At 39.7% G+C, this 19,809-nt stretch overlaps 1 protein-coding gene and 1 long non-coding RNA gene across 4 annotated transcripts in view; one reads left to right on the top strand and one right to left on the bottom strand.

The window, feature by feature from the left end:
• abcc3 (ATP-binding cassette, sub-family C (CFTR/MRP), member 3) overlaps window positions 1–19,809 on the top strand; it is a 44,412-nt gene that overhangs the window by 2,710 nt on the left and 21,893 nt on the right. For all 3 annotated transcript variants that reach the window (XM_044013528.1, XM_044013529.1, XM_044013530.1), the window contains exons 2-7: window positions 9,967–10,143; window positions 10,996–11,121; window positions 13,091–13,228; window positions 15,236–15,361; window positions 15,526–15,587; window positions 17,076–17,207. In XM_044013528.1, coding sequence (XP_043869463.1) covers window positions 9,967–10,143; window positions 10,996–11,121; window positions 13,091–13,228; window positions 15,236–15,361; window positions 15,526–15,587; window positions 17,076–17,207 — 761 coding nt within the window. The remainder of the gene's footprint in view (window positions 1–9,966; window positions 10,144–10,995; window positions 11,122–13,090; window positions 13,229–15,235; window positions 15,362–15,525; window positions 15,588–17,075; window positions 17,208–19,809) is intronic.
• On the bottom strand, window positions 3,072–8,362 carry LOC122759051. The gene is made up of 3 exons (XR_006358226.1): window positions 7,270–8,362; window positions 5,052–5,173; window positions 3,072–3,623 (listed from the first exon to the last, which is right to left on the bottom strand). It is a non-coding gene; the product is annotated as an uncharacterized LOC122759051 (long non-coding RNA).

Genomic DNA, 19,809 nt, shown 5'->3' with positions numbered 1-19,809 from the left:
ATATTCAGCTGAATGTCAAGTGTCTGAGAATTAGACTGTGAGCGTTGAAGAAATGCTGGTCAAAAAGGGAGGGACATTTTTCTGTTGCGCAATGGAGCTGGTCTAACTGCACCGTACTGTACGCAAAGAGAAGGGTGGACAATTGGGGCTGGTTATTTTAGTACTATTTCTAATGGAAACGAAAAAAATGATGTACCGCAGTGTACCAAAATGTGTACCGTTCCACTTGGTGGAAACACATCTATTGACAACTTCTTGCCCCGCCTCCCAGATAACCTGTGAACTTGCGCAGTGTCGTGAACGATGGTTGGTTGGTGGTCATACTTCTGCCCAAACAAGACACGGCAAGAACCCGTGCCACTGTGTTTGATAATACGATTTCGCAAAAAGACATCACATACTCTGATCTAGATCCATTATCTAGATCCATTACTAAACAAATCCTCAACCATTTGACTGTTTTTTCAATCATTAAAACAAGTTTCTCTGATTTTTCAGCTTCTTAAATGGTGCCTTATAACAAATAAATCATTAAAACTGTAAACAATTTTGTGTTTGTGGACAAAATGAGACACTTTTATTTCTACGACCCATCTGTGGGTCCTGAACCGGACTTTGGGAATCATTGCAACGGTTCACAAATTGCTTAATTAATCAGTGTTTTCTTTAATAATTAAAACCAGTTCCTGTGATTTTTTTCAGCCTCTTAAATGTAAATATTTCCTGGTTTCTTTTGCTCCATATAACAAAGGAAATCAAAAGTGATGAAAGTTTGTGCTATTGGTTTCTGAAAGCTGAGAAGTTGCACGTCAAACACCAACGTTATTGCGGTAATTTCACGTTTCAAACTGTTTTGGGAAGCCTGAGAATCTCAGGTGCTTTTTATGTAAAAGAACATAGGCGTTAAAGGGTTAAAGCCAATATCTGCCAATACCGATATCGTGTCGAATACAAATTTAACGTATGTCCTTTTAAGTGTGAGGAAGATGAAGAATTTGGTAGAATAAAGTCCATTCATTCATTCATATTCAGTTTTGATGGCCCCAACAATCATGTGACCACAACTGTTTCTCAGTATAAAAATGTATTTGTGCCCAGCTTCATTCATCAAAAAGGCCACAAACCTTTTCATCGTATTACATGATCTTCCTCTGAGCATGACTTTGGTCTTTTGTTGTGAAAGTTGTGAAATAAACCAGCCGAGTCATCCTCCACTCTTTCCCTCCTCCCGCTGCACCGACCAGGAAACGCCTCCGTCGTGACGGCCTTTGCTGTGATTGTGTGGAATGTTTTTTATTGTAAGATGTGAACCTTTACTTCCTCTGTTTATTTACCGATGTGATTCGTTTCATCTCCTCCCTTTGAACAGCACATTCATTTACTTATTTCGAGCAAAGAAAAGTTCCTTTTTATTATTAAAGAAATGTGGACTGTAGTATTTAATATGTTGTACAACATGTCATATTTTCAGGGCTGCAACAAGTAATTAATCCGTTCTCAAAGACCAAATTAATTGACTATGTTGGTTAATCACTTGGATTTAGAGATTTGTTATTTATTTTATTACATGTCATTACATGTCATTTAGCAGACGCTTTTATCCAAAGCAACTGAGTACAATCAGCCAGGGGTGGAGTCGAACTTGCAACCATGATGTCTTTCGCACACAGAGTACCGGCCTTAACCACTGGGCCACTAATGGGGTGGAGTGGTAATAATAATTTGTAATAATTAATTAATTGTTAATAGATGAAGTATTTTTAGGAGTATTAATAAGATTTCTGGTTTCTCACTCCTTAATGAGAGGACATGACATTTAAGGACAATTTGTGGTTTAGGAAACAAAAACTGACATTTTTCTGCAGAAAATGTCTCTATGATGGTAAATTTGATTATCTTTGGGTTGTTTGGAAATAATCCACAGATTTTGGATTGGGCAACCATTTTGTTGTTGTTGTTGTTGTTTGATAGATCTGTATGATGAGATTTCACAGCCCGCGTTGAACAAGGTGTTAAAGAGGAGACATCTGTGAGTTTACTGCCTCCAGACCTCAACACGGCCATGTTGTCCAGGCTCTTTTTTTCTATTTTGGCCTCTTTATGTTCAGTAAATTTATCTCTCTGTCTATTATGTGTTGTCTCATCTTGTTTGTGACTCAGTTATGATACATTTTTGTAAATTCCCTGGAGGTTTCAGCTGCTCTTTAGCTCGACTGTACACAGTTTGGTATGGTTTTCCATTACAATATAGCACGGGCGTTGCTGTCTGCCTGGAACTTGTTCCCCAAGTTTTTCCCGTCGACATCCGACAAACTAATTGTGGTTATCTAAGGTTTGTCAGATTACAAACGTTGGATACTTACAATTATTTTGTCAGATGTCGACGGGGAACGAGTTCCAGGCGGACAGCGACTCCAAGCCTGTGACGACTTCTGGTCCATTGAGCTGTCACTCCAGAACTCAGTAGTCAATCAGCAGACAGCTTCCTAAGGTCCGCCAACAAAGCAGACAGACTCTGCTGCCTTCAGTAAAACCACACACATTAACAGGCTGATGTTAAGCCTGGTTATTATCAGCATTATACATATATATGTTTATATGTATATACTGTGTATATGTATATGTATATGTATATATCTATATCTATCTATATATATATATATATATATGTATATATATATATATATGTATATGTGTGTGTATATATATGTATCGCAGTAATTTAGTCTGGGGGATTTAGCCTGGATTACAGCTGTGGTGAGAGACACAAACAGAGTCTGACAGACTAATGTCATGTTGTATAAGTCGGGAATCGTTTGTCTTCTTCACTTGGAGCCGAACAGAAACTGAAAAAGATGAAGTTGTCAGTCTCGTGATGATTAATTGTTTCTAGTGGGAAAGTTCAGTTCAGTGTTTGTTTGCTAGGGTGTGTTCTCTTTGACTGAGATACATGTACAGTTATACCGTACCTTTTCCTGCCATAAATAACAAATCCGAGGCACAAGTCATTTCTTTGTACTTAAATGTTGTGTAAGTCTCACAGTGTGGCTTCTGCTTTACGTTGCGCCACCGATAAACATCGCCTCAGTCTACGCCAAAGGCGAGTCGAGGCAACTAAGTTTAGCACATGAAAGTGAAACTACTACAACTACTTAATAATGTTCCAAAAAATGTAAATAACCAAAGAAATTCTGTTCACTGCCACAGAAGAACATTTCAGGTGAAATAAGATATTCATATAAGATGTTATTCAATAAGATGTTCATTCATTTAGTAGTTATTAATTATGTAATATATGGTTGTGTGTACAGTTCTGGTCTTACTTGGATGGTAACTCAGTCCTTCTAGTCAAGAAAATCCCCCAACTGCAATTTCAACTTCCTAAACTGAACAAAAACTGCTAACACAAAAATAATTGTGGTAAAAGTTTCATTTTCATTTAGATTGTCTGGAGTTGTGTTGTTGAACTGCAGACTCTGGAAACCAACTCGCTCTCCATAAAAGATTAACAGAACGAGCTGAATTCCTGTAAACGTCTCACACTTGTGTATAATTCCTTCATGGCAGGTCCGTGATTTATTTTTCAGTGTTTGTGTTGTCTCCGCCACTTCCTGCTTGTTCTCCTGTAACGTTTAAAAAAAAAAAAGGTCATTCCTCCGATAACGATCAACGATAATCTTCATGTTAGAATTTGGCCATTCCTTGGAATCTATTAAAAGAACGCAGATTCATCAATAACGTGGCTAATGTTTTCCATGTTGGAGTTAAAGCAAACATGGCCAGCAGCGATTCCTGTCCTTCTGCAGTCTAAATTGTTGTCGACCCTTCGTTTGTACGCTGGTCTAACAGAGAACAGATGGTCACTCTCCTGCAAGTCCTTCTCTAAAGCCTCTAAAAAAAAAACGTCTGTGTGGACTGTCGCCCTCGCAACGCAGCACCTGCTCGACGTTTCTGAGCTTGTTGAGTGACGGCAAACACGCGCAGCATAGAGTACATCATTATGTTTTTGTTGTTGTAGTGTTTTCAGTGGTTTCCTGAAAAATTAATGGTTCTTTTCTAGCACATTCTAGCACAACGACTCAAATCTACTCTAAAATGTGACATCGTCACTGGAAAGAGTTCTGAGTGTGACGTCCGACACAAAAATCACATTTTAAAAACCACCAGGAGTGTAAGTTGGTTCAAGTCTCCTTTTGATGGTTTTTGGTCTCCACCACCTCCTGATGGAAACGGGTGGCTCTTTGTGATACTATATGTTCACATCACGACGGTATAGAATTTATTTTCGTTTGCTTTGAGTACTTTCTATGGACGCCTATACAGTTCACAATAATAAAACATATATATGATGTCAAATTAATCTATAAATTACAAATACAGACAGAAGTAGCTCATAATAACTTGCCGGGACCACGACCCATAAGTTTGGGAAGTGAAAATTGAGTCAACGAGATAAAACGGGAAACATTTTCATAAGATAAACAGTTATTTTAACCCTTTTGAACAATTGAAACAAGCTCTCTGATGTTTCAGCTGCTTAAATGTGAATAGTTCCTGGATTCTTTGCTCATCATTAAAACTGAATACATTTGTTGTTTTTTGGACAAAAGTTGACGTTTGAAAACATCTCACTCTACTCTAAAATGTGGAATCAATCGACTGCCAACCACTGATTGGTCAGGAGTGTGGATTCACTGACTTTTGAGAGTGTATTTTGTGAATTGTCGCTTGTAGATCCACAGAATCCAACATTTTTCAAGGCATCGAAGCTGTGACATTGTTGGTTAGCTTAAATTTAACGTATATATAATTTTAATTTTAGTAAAAATAACATTGTGTGACTCTTGCCCGGCCTGTAATGCTGCTTGTCCCACAACGGAATATAAATGTTCACCCTGTTAATGTTGGATTTTATTTAGAACTCTGATTACTTTATATATTGAAAATGTATAATATTTCTGTGTCACGCTCCCTGTGAAGTGAAGTAATCCCTGCGTCTCTGCCGCCGCCAGGTTGTTATCACAAAGCATCTCAAACCCTTTTCATCTCACCTTTTGTTCCAGTTTCAGGTTTCGGGTTTCAAGTAAAGTGTGATGTAGTGCTCTGAAAGTCTGTGAAATGGTAGAAAGAATTCCTGTGTGTGATGAGAGCCTTTCACGCCTCTGGTTCTGACCTGTGTACAGTTAAAAAAAAAAAAAACATCTTCTGTATCCGATGAGCTATTGTACAAGACGAATTTCTGCAATTTAGTTCTCTCTAAAGTCAGCTTGTGGGGTTATGTATACTGTAAATACCAGGTCAAAAGCGTTGTATAACATGTACATGCGATAGTGCAGCCTTGTGCATTTTTGTAATTGTGTTGTTTTAACTTAGGGGGCCTCAAACTCAAATTATCCTGGAGGGCCAGTGAGTGTCTAGTCCGGTCAGGAAGTGTCTGTTCGAGTAATTTAATATCCAAACACTACAGGGATACAAGCAGTTTTCATGAGAAATGTATACATTTAACCTTCTTTAAAACAACATTATTCTTTGTCTTTGTACAATAGTAAGTTGTCTATTTATCTACAGCAGTAAAAATCTTACAATTCCCTATCTTTTATGTAATAGACTCTAAATATGAATCATGTTTAATTTCCTATAAAAACTGTCAATCTTTTGACTGTTTTAATTCCGTTTTTGGTCTCCACCACCTCCTGATGGAAACGGATGGCTCTTTGCGACGCCAGGCGTCCACATTACGACAGCAGAGAACTTATTTACTTTTCCTGTGAGTACTTTATATGGATCCCTTTACATTTCACAATGAAAAAAACATAATGAATCTATAAATGAATTCAGACAGAAATAGCTCATGATAACTTGATATTAAGTACCCGGACCTGTATTAAAGTGAAAGTTGAGTCAACGAGATAAAATGGTGGAACATTTTAAACAACAATTAAAACAAGCTCTCCCATGTTTCAGCTTCTTAAATATGAATATTTCCTGGTTTTCTTTGCTCCACGTAACAAAGAACTCATTAAAACTGAATACATTTGTTTGTTTTTTTGGGACAAAACTTGACATTTGAAAACACTGATCGATAATATTTCAACATTTTCTCACAAAACAACTCATTGATTTTACCCAGAAAGATAATACATAGTTATGAAACCAATCATTAGTTGCACTTCACCCCAAGAGCGCACAAACACACACACACACACACAACAGGGTTGTCATTTCCGTCAGTCATCCATCACAATGGTGATAATTACAACCCTTTTACTCCATTCATAGTAAATATTTACTATAATCTCTGCCTTTAGTCTTGTGTGAATGTGAAAGCGGCAGCGGAGCCTTTATCAAATCCACTGCCTCTTTCAACCAAGATAAGAGTGAATGTGAAGAATGTGAGCACAAGAAAGAAAATGCCTTGCGTACAAATGGTCTTGAGTAAATGGACTCAAAGGGGACATGTGTGTGTGTAACCTGCTGCTCACACTGACCTGTGGCAGGATCAATTTTACAATGAAGGGTGTGTTAGTTGTGCACACATTTGCAATGCAAACTCTTCCCAGCACAGATCTTGATGTAAACATACACACACATGCGGAAACATTGAATGGAAATAGCCAAGACAAATACTCTCCTGTATGTTCCGTATGTTCGAATCCAAATGTTTGCAGGAGGTGCTCTCGCCTGTCCGACGAGACCACGGTTCTCAGACTGTGGTACATGTACCACCAGCGGTACGCAAGCTTCCTCTGGTGGTACTTGGTGGAAAGCCAGAAATACTGTATGTATACAGTATATGTGTATATATATATTTGTAGAAATTAAACAAATAATAATAATTTAGAGTCACCTTATCTCTCACTCATGGAACTTCCAGAGCAGAAGCAGGGGGCATCAGTTCTTTGTTGTTAAAAAAACAGTGGTGGCTGCAACAGTTTGTACTCTACTAAAAGATATTGTTTGCGGATCACTGAAAAAGCAGGCGATCCTATAAAGATAGACAACATTGCATTGCCGTGTTCTAATGTGATAATTGTACACCGTAAAGCTGTCTAGCATTGTTAAAATAACAGTGAGTCCTTTTTTCCCCCTACAGAGCTCCCCCTACAGTTTAGGAGTACCCATTTTTCCAACGCTTTATCTCTTCATTATCTCTTATCTCTTCTTTATCTTTATTCTTTATCTTCTTCTATCACTCTTTTTGTAAAAACTCATGTTTATGTCCATGCCGTTCTACACCCTTCTGTATTTTTCAGTTTGGCCACTACTCACCCTACTCGTGTGTGGCCCCCTCGCTTGGTCAGAAAAGTCGTTTCCTCTTCTTTGCTTCCCCCAACAACGTCGCTTGGTCTTATTGCCGGTTTATAACGGGGCAATTTGTGGTTCCTCCTGATTCTGAGGACTCCGGGTCAGTGGCCCTGATCTTCCAACGCTGGTTTTCCAATAACAGACAGTAGGGGGCAGTGGAGACAGCCCCCCACTCTCCCCGCAACTAGACTTTTTACCATCTCAATGACTCCAAAACTTAAATTATTGTACTCTTGCCCTGATCATAGTTGATTTCACAGTAAAACATTAACTGTGTAGAAGGTGGCAGTGAATGGTGACATCATCTCTCTTGAGGTGTAACAGGTTAATGTTCCCACGAGTTAAATTTCACAGTCATGCTTGGCGATTAGCATCCAGTTACCATGGAAAACGTGTGTCAAACCCATAATTTACGAATCATAGGAATAGGGTGAGTAGACCATCTATAAAAATAGACAGTGTCTTCCAGTTGCAAAACAAAATCTTGGATTTGGCCGGCATTTTGGTATTTATAGACTTCACCTGCTTTACAAATGTTGGAGTGAGAAGTAGAAGCTCATTTTTCCTGTAGACTTTGATTAAAACGGAGTTCTACTACATCTGCTTCCGTCCCACTCCTTTTGGCGTCACTTTTCAAACAATGGAGGCTTCGTCCAAAGTCTCACATGCACTCCGTGGTGAGAATAAAGCAGGAAGAGCTCAGGATGTTTCACAGTGAGAAAGTGTGTCGGTTCCTGTAGTCCAAACTCAGACCGAGTGTTTCAGAGACATTCTCCCGCCGCTGTTGTAACACATGCGTCTGAAGCTGACAACTTCCAGCTGCTGCGAAAAAAAAAAATCATCCAGACTCAATTTATGTCCTGAAAACTGTTATACCGGTCGCAGAGAGCCTCGCAAATGCATGTGTTTACATCTCAAGTGTTTATTCACTTTCCTGCTGAGTCATTGTTAAGAGCTTGTGTAGTTTTTTTTCTGTGATAGCAGACTGAAAACACATGTCGGGTGTTTGCTCAAGTTGCTGTAGAATAAAACGTGCTGTCGAGATGAGTAATGAAAACACCCGTTTGACAAAGAACATCTCAACTTCACACACAGCAGCGTGAGCACTTACTCCCTCACCCTCTTAATCCCAGTCCACTCTCACACACATGCTGAGCCGTACACGTGCTCGGGCAGATGGGAGTGGTGATGTGTGGAGAGCGGCTGGAGACTGGCAGCTGTGTTTATCTTGATTCTATCAGTGGGTGGGCCTTCAAACGTGTTTGTCCAGCGGAGCACAATAACCACAGAGTCAGGGGCCGCACCTCAGTGCTGCCAATCGTCTTTATCTTGCTCCTGCTGATAACCCTGCCAGTGGTCAGTTATTGTTCCCCCAGAAGGGAAAATAAATGAATCCGACTGTTTTCATCATGCTAAAGCGGTCATTCCCAAACCCTGGGTCGTGACTCTAGAAAATGAGACGTGTAAGTGGGGCTACAGCCGTGTTTCCACCCAGTGGAACGGTTCGGTTTGTTACAGTACAGTACGTATTTTTTTGCGTTTACTTTAGGAATAGTACCAAAATAACCAGCCCCAACAGTTTCATACTCTTGGCACTTTTCCACTACACAGTTCCAGCATAACTCAGCACGGCTCGACCCTACTTGTTTTTCTTTCCTTTACAATTAGCTATTGTACCTGGTACTTTTTAGTACCCGTTCCAAGCAAGTCGTGTAGACCAGGTTTGGGTCTCCACGGTCCTGACAAGGTCAGCGTTTATACCAGAAAAAGTCGTAACGTTATATTTTGTTGGTGTTATTTCTTAATTTTTTTTGAAAAAGTGGTATTGAGTATTGAGCTTTGTGGTACGCCACGGTCAACCGATATGGGTTTTTCTATGACTGATGCCGATTTTTACAAATCAGGGCAGTCGATGCACATTTTCTTTGCTTCACAATTAGCTTTTGTACCTGGCGTTGCGATGTCGACAGACCGCCGGCCACTGACTGTGCGACGTCTGACACAAAGCAAACAATGTCTTAACTGTAGTTTAAATCAGTTAAAGGTACTTATAACGCGACATTTCTTGAAACAATTCTTGGAAAAATGACAAAGAAAAAGATCGCAAGTTCTGTTTCCGCGTGGATAAGACTAAAACTCAGTTGTTATTAGTTTTCACATTGTTTTATAATGGAAAATACCAATGGGAGAAGACACTCATATTTTGCACATATAGTCTTATAGCCTCTGTATACATGTTTAAACATAGCAATGGATAAAAGCATCTTAAATGATCTGTGTTCTAAGGACCTGACCCAGTGAACGTAGAGTTTTAAGTTACAGTATGTTTGTACAGATAATGTTGTCGGCCGAGCTTCTAACAATGTGTAGAACTGGGTTTTACACCCCACTCCTCTGGGGTGTAAAGAGACATTTACACTCAGTGTTTTTGAGTGTTTACAGATTGCAGGTAAAGGGAAACATCTGGTGTAATGAATTTGTAATGTGTGTGTTTGTGCGAGTGGTGTTGGCTGACACGTGCCTGCGCTGTTCAGGTAGTGTGTGTGTGTGTGAGACAGTCTTGATTTACTTTGTGGGAGGGGTTGAGATTACAGAGTTTGCACTCGTCTGATATGAAGTTTTTGGTGTGCACACTGAAGTCCTGTTGCCGTGTGTGTGCAGGTAGCAAATGAGACGCTCCACACAGACCGGCCTGACCTGCCCCAGTGTTTCCAGCTGTCCGTCCTGGCATGGCTGCCCTGCATCTTCCTGTGGGTCGTGACCCCCATCTACCTCTTCTATCTCAAGAGGAACAACAAAGGATACATCATGATGTCCATTTTGAACAGGTTCAAAACGGTGAGAAGTAGACTACACACACACACACAGAGTCTGGTTTCCATGACTACACTTACTCTAACCTTAACCCTAACCTGACCACAATTCAGATCTTAGTCCTAAACTTCACCAGTTCCCCAGAAATTAGGTTCTGCCTCATCAGGACCAGGTTTTGGTCTCCATGGTCCTGCGTTAAATGCTAGAAAAAGTCATAACATTATATTTTGACGGTGTTGTTACTTAAAATAATAAAAAAAGTGGGCCCAGCATTGAGCTTTGTGTTACACCACGGTCGACTGATATGGGTTTTTTGATGGTTGATGTCAATTTGTAGAAATCAGGACAGTTGATGCTGATTTTTTTTTTTGGCCAATTTAATTTTTTTCCTCCATCTTGTAAAGTATAACTGTTTAGTTATAACAAATAATACAAAAGCCAGTGCTTGTAACCACTGATCTACATGCTACGTCTGCACTGAAGTGCAATTAGACACAGTATTTTCTATATTGAACTTTCCAATAAAATAATGTTCAAACTAAACATCAAATCGATGAAAAAGGTCAATTTAGTGACTTTGCCACATGAATCAAGTGCAAAATTCCGTAATTTGTTATAAACTCAATGCCGGTGATGAAAAAAAAAAGCAAAATATCACAATTTGATGTAACTTAAATACAAATGCATGCAACCATGCAATCTACTAGGTAATTTCTAACTTCTCCTAAACTATACAAGCGTAGATTGACATGAGCTGTAAATGTCACCTCCACGTCTGATATGAGTCACTCAGGTTTGATAATGATTTATGGCTAATTCACCATATACTCTTCTAATATGTCTTGTGTGTGTGTGTGTGTTCTTTTCTGCTCTCAGGTGTTCGGCCTGTTGTTATGGATCGTGTGTTGGGCAGATCTCTTCTACACGTTCCACGAACTGCGGCAGGGGAACAGCCAGCCGCCCATCTACTTTATCACCCCGCTGGTTCTCGGCATGACTATGGTGAGTGAGTAAGAACGTCCGTCCATAAACACTTCACCTCCCGAGAAGAAGGTTTTCATGTGTCCATGTAGACCACAGCCACACATTTGTGCTTCTACTGTAGAGTTAAGTAGGTTTTATTCAAGTTTCCAGAGCCAAAACCACCTGAAACGTCAGCAGGCGACGTGTGAGAATAGCCCTGCGAGCGTCTGACTGACTGTCCCACATTCACGCTTCCCCTCAATGACCAACAGACGTGAAGTGGAGATAAGAGCCTTTGTTTAGATTGGGAAAAGTTGTCGGAGAGCAACACTTCCTTTTTCAGGAAGGAGTGATTCACACTCACACATTTACAAACCAACACACTTCAAAACTAAGGGTCTTCTTAATGTTATATAATGAGTATCTCCCGATATCTGTTCAATGACTCAGCTAAAATGCTGTTGCTTATTTACATCTGTTTTGCATTGTATCAGATTTTACATTTTTATCCGTCCGATATTTACGATCCAGTGAATTTGACCAATACCGATACTGAGAACCAATATCGGACAGATACTGTACAGCACTATGACCAGAGGGGACTGCAACGTACAAAGGCACAGGACTAAATTTGGCCAAACGGTGGGTTCTATCAGAGGCACACAGTCATGGAACAGGCTACCAGCCCATATCAGAAACTGTGACACCTATTCAACGTTTAAAATTGCACTGAAACAATGGTTGAAAACTAACCGGACATGCACTCACAGTTAGATGATTCACTTTTTTTTTCTTTCTCTTGGGCCCCAAAGTCTTAATCTTAATTTACATGTAACTTGTCTATGGTCTGTGTCCATGGTTTACTTCTATTCTTTTGTATCATGTCCTGTTGAATGTCTACTGTACTAACCTGCCTTAGGACAACGGATGAAAATTAGCTATTGTGCTAACTCCGGCATATTTACGTCATTGCTCTATGCTGACATGTTGATGAATATGCATTGTCCTAATTCAAATAAATAAATGAATAAATACTATACGGTAGGCGTGGGAATCGCCAGAGACGCAACGATAAGTATGTTTTTGTGAGGAAGTGGTTTCGCTCACTTTGAGCTCAGTCAGACGTTCCTTTGCACCGATGAGTGCATCACATGATCACATGACCCAGTCTCTCACACACACACACACACACACACACACACACTTTCACAAGTACTTGTGTTACAACTACAGTGTTCCTGAAAAAAAATGATGAGTGCAGTCGTTTTTTATTGCACAGCTCCTTTACATCAGCTGAGTAGTAGCGTGTGTGTGTGTGAGAAATCAATTCCAGACGAACACGTTTGGTTTCAGATATCGGTCAAACTTCACAAAGAAGAGGAAAATGAAACACCACGTCTTCTTGGATTTAAAACTAGGTTTTGGATTGTTGGGAGGCTGTTTCACTGACATCTTCATCTATAGTTCTTTTTTTGGAGTGCATTGTGGGAAAAATAGTATCTACTAACTCTTACTGTCTGTATTTTGTCAGTTTTATATATTACAAATGATGCATTTTTGCCTTTTTATGACCCGTTTCATGAAAACACTGTTTTTTTTGCGTTACAGTGCAGATTATTTATCGGGATAAATTAAACCAAATCCTTCAAATGACAAGAGCTCAGTGTCATTATGTCCCGGCAGTTTGATGAATCCGTTGATGATTTTCCTCACTGAATCGATTAGTTGTTGTTGCAGCAGCTTTAACGGGGCAATAACGAGGCAGAAACGCTCCTTTTTAGAGCAGAGTGCTTTAATAAGCGAGAGCTGGAGGTTGTGTCAGGACACGGAAAAGCCATAAAAGCTGAGCGGCAGCCAGCAGTGTTTGAAGGAGGAACATTGAGAATGAAAGACTGACCCAGTCAGACCACGGTTTACCTCGCATGCCCTCAGTGAGTCTGTCTCGGCTAATCTAACTCAGAATCTCCCCTGATATCTCCCTCCCTCCCTCTCCCTCCCTCTCTCTCAGCTGCTGGCCACGTTTCTGATCCAGTACGAGAGGTTACGCGGGGTTCAGTCCTCAGGGATCCTCTTCATCTTCTGGTTCCTGTCTGTGCTGTGTGCCATCGTGCCTTTCCGCTCCAAGATCCTGCAGGCGTCCAGCCAGGTGAGTGCATGTACACACACACACACACACACACACACACACACACAAACATAGACCTTGTCAGGTAAATACAGAGATTCTCCTTCTTCATACATTATATATACGTTAGAAACATTCCAGCTGTGGAGTAAAGACTGAAAATGGTTTCAGGATCTTTTTTAGTCGGGTCTAAAAATATGTTTTCATGACGTATGGGAGCCATAATTAGCTCCTGCTCAAACGGTCTAGGCTCTTTCGATCGTATTTGCTGAGGAGGACCAAGTGTCGTTTTCTAGAACTTTGAAGTGCGGTGGAAACGCTAACCACACAGATTACCGGGAATTCTTTTCCACAGGTAAATAAGTTCCCAGTCATAAAAGTCCCTGGAAATGTCGGTGGAAAACATTGCTTGTCCCCTTGACTGTTTTGGTATCCAGTGGCATGACATCAATCCGCCGGGTATATAAATTTGACCTGCAATAAGGTCGTAATCATAGCTCATAATTCATTCGTAATGACCATTATAGATGAGTTTGAACTTGATTCTTGGAAAATAGTGACAGCCCTAGTGGGGGGGGGGGTGTTCCCAGTGTTGCATGAATGGACTTGTTTAAAACACAGTCATGTCACCTTTATCCCTGCAGTCACTCATCTGAGCCTGTGTTGCAGCGAGATAACAGCGATAACACCGTCGGGGTTTTCTTCTGCCGGACGAGCAGAGGAAACACAGTCACATGTGTAGTGATAAACAACACAGCTGATTACTGAAATCCACTGGAATTACTCGACTCCCAAATAAATCCCCCATTTCTTAAGAGATTAGTGACCTATTAAACATTTCTACTGCTTAAATCTTTTTATGAGGAATCTGATTAGAACTCTTAATAAATGGGAGGGATTAATTCAGTCGGGTGCTACGTGAATACGGATGGGGTTTCATTTCGTTGTAGTCGAGGCTGGCTTTAACAATATTGATTTGTATATGTGAGGGTGGTGTGGGACATGCATGCAGGGTCCTTGAAATCCCTGAAACAGTTCGAGGCCCTTGAAAGTTTTTGGAAATCGCCCTAAATAGACAGGGTCATAGAAGGTGCTTGATTTTTCTTGTTGATGTTTAGGTAAATGTCTCTGTCGTTTGTCACGACGCCACCTACTGACTAAAAGTACTAATTACTAGTGGTGTTGTGGACACTGTCCACTGTCTCTCTGCCGTTGACGTGAGATTCCGTGCAGAACAATGAGCAAGTCAAGTTTAGCAAATGACGATGTGATGCCTGGGAAATGAAAATTCCCAGATCTCTGTCTCACCAAAGATGAATGACAAAAGTCTGACCTTGACCAAGATCCCAAGGACGTTCCCTTGTACAGATGCAGAGCGTGCTGCGAATCAATAAAAGTGGACGCCATCATGGATGAAGACAAGCTCTTACAAGTTGTCCTACACATCTCAAACTGTGTCGGCACATTCAGTCCTTGAATTTGAGGGAATTGGTCCTGGAGATTCATTGAAAAGTCCTTGAATTTGATGTCGACCAAGGTGTGGGAGACAGTAGTGAGGTGTGCAGTTGAGATCCCCTTCTTGTTTGCATTGAGTGATGGACAGGCTGACAGATGTGGTCAGACAGGGGTCTCTGTAGATTATGTTGTTTGCAGATCTGTAGTGAGAGTAGGGGACAGGTGGAAGACAACCTGGAGAGGTGGAGGTGGACATCTGCACTGCAGAGAAGAGGAATGGTGCTATTTCTGTAAAGCTGGGAGATATGGCTTAGACAGAATAGTTATTCTTAGTCTATATATAGGCGATGATGTGGATATAAAGCTGCACATAAAGCTATTTCTCTGGACTCATGAAAAGATTTCTTTTGAGATGTTTGTGCTTCTAAAAGAAGTGAGAGTGAGAGTAATTTCTTTGGCTTTTTTAATGTTAAATGAAGGCTATAAATATGGTCAAATTCTGCTGTAACACAAATGATTAGGCTGAAGTGTCGTGATCCTAATACAGTATTTATTTGTGTTGTGCCGTTTCAGAGCGAAGTGACCGACAAGCTGCGCTTCACCACGTTCTACGTCTACTTTGCGCTGACGGTGTGCGAGCTGATCCTCTGCTGCTTCAACGAGAAGCCTCCTCTCTTCTCCAGTGTCGTCACAGACCCCGTGAGTGTGGAAGTGTGTCTGAGAGATTGTGCTCCGGCTTCTTCTCCGTGTTCGTTAAAACACTCACTCACTCATTCATTCATTCATGCACAGAGAACAGTCAACCGTATGACCCTCTCTTATCCTCGTTTAACCTCTCTGTCCTACTTCCCCCCCCTGCTCAGAATCCCTGTCCTGAGTCCACAGCGGGTTTTCTCTCCACCCTCACATTTTGGTGGTTCACAAGGTAAATTCACACGTCGTCATTGTCAAATGAGGATATGTCATTTATAGACAATTAGGAGAAGAAGAAGAAATGTCATATTTGGGCTTTTCTTATATATGATAAATGACTTTGCTTCTTCTGCTGTGGTTTAAATGTTCAATATGTAAATTTTTTATATATATATACCACTCCTAAGTATGTCTGTGAAGGCGTATAATTGCTCTAAATTAGAATTTGTTGTTTTTTGTGATGTTAGAATAAGCCTTTTATTACATATTACAAGTTAATATGATAACATAAAGGCTTATCTTATCTTAAAGTATAGTTTGTTTTTGACATAAAATTAATGAATAAATACAAGTAAATAAGAATGGAAGAGGATATATATATAATATTGAGATGAATCCCAAAAAAGGCAGAATTCTCGCTGTAATCTGAAAAATTCAGATTTATTTATGTTGTTTGTTTATTTATTTGTTGACATGTGGCCCCTAATACTCCATATCTCAAAACGAGGTTGACGTAAAAGCGTTTCTCTGTTAAGAAATAATAATAAAATAAAATAAAAAGTGTCTTTAAGTGAATTTATACTCCAAAAAAAATTTAAATCTATGTACAATATTGTAGATACAATTGAAATTAAGTGTGCAAACAACTGATCAAGACATGATTCAAAACCCAAAATTCAAATGTGCACTCGGTGTTAAAATAACAAACAAAAAAACAAAACAAAATGAAGGTGTTTTTTTCGTAAATGAACACGTGTTCATTTTTTTCATAAATGAACACATGAACCAAAAACAATCACTTTTTGTAGAGCTGAAATTATGAAATGATCTGCTGATCATTTTCTCCATTAATAATGGATTTGTTGTTTGATTCAGTTTAAATGATTTCTTTGTTTAAATGGAGCAAAGACACCAGAGAATATGCACATTTAAGAAGCTAAGAAATTGATTGAAAAAAAACATGATTTAATTATTGAAAAAAACCTGTATTATGCATTTATATTTGACGATTAATCACTTAAATCATGATCTAAACTTGGCAATGTGATGCCCTTAAATCAGGAGGATTTTCAGGTTCTTTAATGACAGAAAACTCGTGTGAACACGTTCGACATGATTGACAGCTCATGCCTCGGAGCAACCGTATTCTGGTATTTTTCGTCCATAGCATCTTCTTCTTCTTTCAGTCTTTGCACCGTAAGCCGATATCTCCTCCCACACACACACTCACACACACACACTGTAAAATAGATCACGCTAATATCCGGTGGAATCCGATCCGACGAGAACACAACGATGATGATGAGGGGAAACCCAGGAAGCTCGGCGGAGTCTCTCTCTGTGGAAAGCAATTCTTATTGAGTTTAAAAAATCAAATTTCATCCAGTGAATGAAAATGAAAACATAAACAGATTTAAGAGGGAGGCAGATAGAGGATTTTTGTTTGCTGTAACTGCACGCTTCCTGTAGCAGATTGGTTTAAAGTCTCTCTTTTTCTCAGAATGGCCATCAAAGGCTACAGGATGCCTCTGGAAGCCAAAGACCTGTGGTCTCTGAACAAGCGCGACAGCTCCAAAGTGATGGTCCCCAAACTGCTGCGGGAGTGGGAGAAGGAACAGGCCAAGGCCAAGTGGTAAGAAAACAAAAAACTGTTTCAGAATAAAAGCCTCTTTTTCTGTCACAGTAAGAGTGGAATAAGAACAGAGAGCTGGTTATTGATACACTTTTACTTCTTTTTACTTTCTTTTGACTGTCTGCCAATATTTATCAATAAGATAAGATGAAATAAGGTGCACCTTTTTTATTGAAATTCACATTGATACAGCAGCACAAGAGTTCGAGAGAAGAGTTGGGCGACTTTTTCCCCCAAATTTCAAACAACGTCACTCAAAAGTGCTTTTTCATCCTTAAACCAAAAAATATTCACATTTTCAATAAAAAAAAAATAATATTCACATTTTTAAATAAAAACATTTCACATAAAGATATCACATTTAAAAAATAATATATTCACATTTTTAAATAAAAATAGTCAAATTTTTGCTAAATATTTTCAAGGGGACATATTATGCAAAATCAACTTTTTAACCATTTTAATACTTATATTTGGGACTCTGGAGGCCCTACCAGTCGCCAAAGTGTGGAAAAAGAATACTCAGTCATGTTTTCATGGTCCCCCTTTGTGTAAGTATAGGCGATAAAACACTCCATGTTGAATTTCCTGCGCTTATGACGGCAGCATGTGCATTTCACCACGAAAGGTTTACTTGGAGAGCTCCACCTTAGCTCCACCTTGTCCCTGCGAGAGTGCAGGCGAGGGAGGAAGAGCGGTATTATGTCAACACGGAGGGACAAGTGTGCTGTTGGTGGCTGCACAGTGGAGCACAGTGTTTTACAGAGGATTTTATATATGAAGCTAATGTGCCGGATAAAGTCAGCAAACGCGTGTTCGTGTGTTCGCACCACTTCACATCAGTATTTAGTCAGCGACGTACAAACACACACATTGTTAAGAAAAGGTCACATAGAGGTCATAACTGACCATTCTGACACATCCTAATTAAAAATATTTGTTCAGTACGTCCTCCATGACCGGAGCACAGACTCAGTCTGATACAGTCACATACAGCAGCTGTTTATGCAGCGATCAGCGGTGGATCAGTGGTGCTGTCCCTAAGTGTTTTTAACTGATTTACAGTTGGACAGTGTTCGGCTCCATCCTTATGTAGGACGTCTCTTCCTGTGACGGCACTCTCGCTGTTTTCTGCGCACGCTGCCATGTTGATATTGTCAGAGAACTAGTGGAGGGAGGAGGAGACGAATAGAGCTGTAAAGCGCTGTAAAGAGGACAAATCAGAAACCCCCTGGAAGAAGTGGGTGTGTGTTTGCCTGTGTCTCATTTGCATATAAAGGGACCATGCATGAAAGCCGAGCGTTCTGAAAGGGGCGGGTTTAGCAGGGTTATTGAACTGCTATGATGCTTCATCCTTATGGTATTTTGACCAAAGCATGTCACTGACATGTTCATTAGGACACCAGGGAACTATTTTAATGGGGGAAATAGGGTATAATATGTCCCCTTTAAATAATTGCCTGATTATTGGTTTACCGTTGTCCACATTCACTGTGACCCAGAACAATTCACATCAAATATCAAAGTCGCAAAATGAATGCCGATTTCATGCTTTTCACTCTTTATTTTTATTCTATATTCTTTAAATCTCCATTCTTACTTGTCTTCTATTCCACTTTGCTTCTAAATCTTGTGCTGCTGCATCAATATTTGTTTTATGTGTGAATCATGTTTGCACGATTCGTACGAACTCTGAACTCTCACTCAGCCTGTACACGTGGAATATTACGACAGTTATTATTCATATTTGAGCCGGTGGACAGAATGTAGAAGAAGAAAACTTAAGTTTGTTCGACAGAATCCAAGCCTCTAGTTTTGCATATAAACCTCACGGAACGAGAATTCCGAAACAAGTAAAACAACATTTTCCTCCCTCTTTAGTTTCTATGAGTCCAAGTTTAAATCCTGTCTTTGTCAAATGTCCGTGTCTTTCACTTCCTTGTCAGAACAGAGTGGAGAGGATGTTGTCTTAGTGGGCAGGGCTTCTCTCTGCACGTGTGTGTGGTTTTGTTGTTTTTTCAACGATGACTATGATGTTTTTCTGGAAGCTCCGATAACTGAAGGGAACTGAGGGAACACACACACACACACACACACACACACGTTTGTACAGATATCTTTGTGAGGACACTCAGATATAATGCATTCCTGAGCCTCTTACCCTAATCCTTAAATTAAACCAAATTTTTAACCTTAAAACCAAGTCTTAATCCTCAAAAAGTCCTCATTTTAAGGTGAAAACCAGCCAAAATGTCGTCACTTCATAGATTTTATATAGTTTTTTGGTTCTTACAAATATAGAAAAACGTGCACAGTTACTTCTTCAACTAAGACCTTAGCATATTTTTTGGCGGTGCTGCAGTGAAAATTGTCCTTCTGTGAGTTTTTTGTTCTGTTTTATATATATCAGTCTTGAGTGGTATGAAAAACTACCAGTGTGTGGTGTTCACCAGTATATCGCCCCCGAAACTAGGAATAAACCACTTTTTCTGCTATAAAATCACCAAAGCGAAACATCTAAAATCGAATTTTTAAAAAAAGGGTTGTTGTTATTTCATTATTTGTTTTATAGTCTTATTCAAAAACACACAAAATGGTTGTT

The sequence above is a fragment of the Solea senegalensis genome, linkage group LG18 (genome assembly GCF_019176455.1).
Source record: "Solea senegalensis isolate Sse05_10M linkage group LG18, IFAPA_SoseM_1, whole genome shotgun sequence".
In the NCBI taxonomy this organism is placed as follows: Eukaryota; Metazoa; Chordata; class Actinopteri; order Pleuronectiformes; family Soleidae; genus Solea; species Solea senegalensis.
This window is presented reverse-complemented; position numbering and strand designations above follow the sequence as displayed.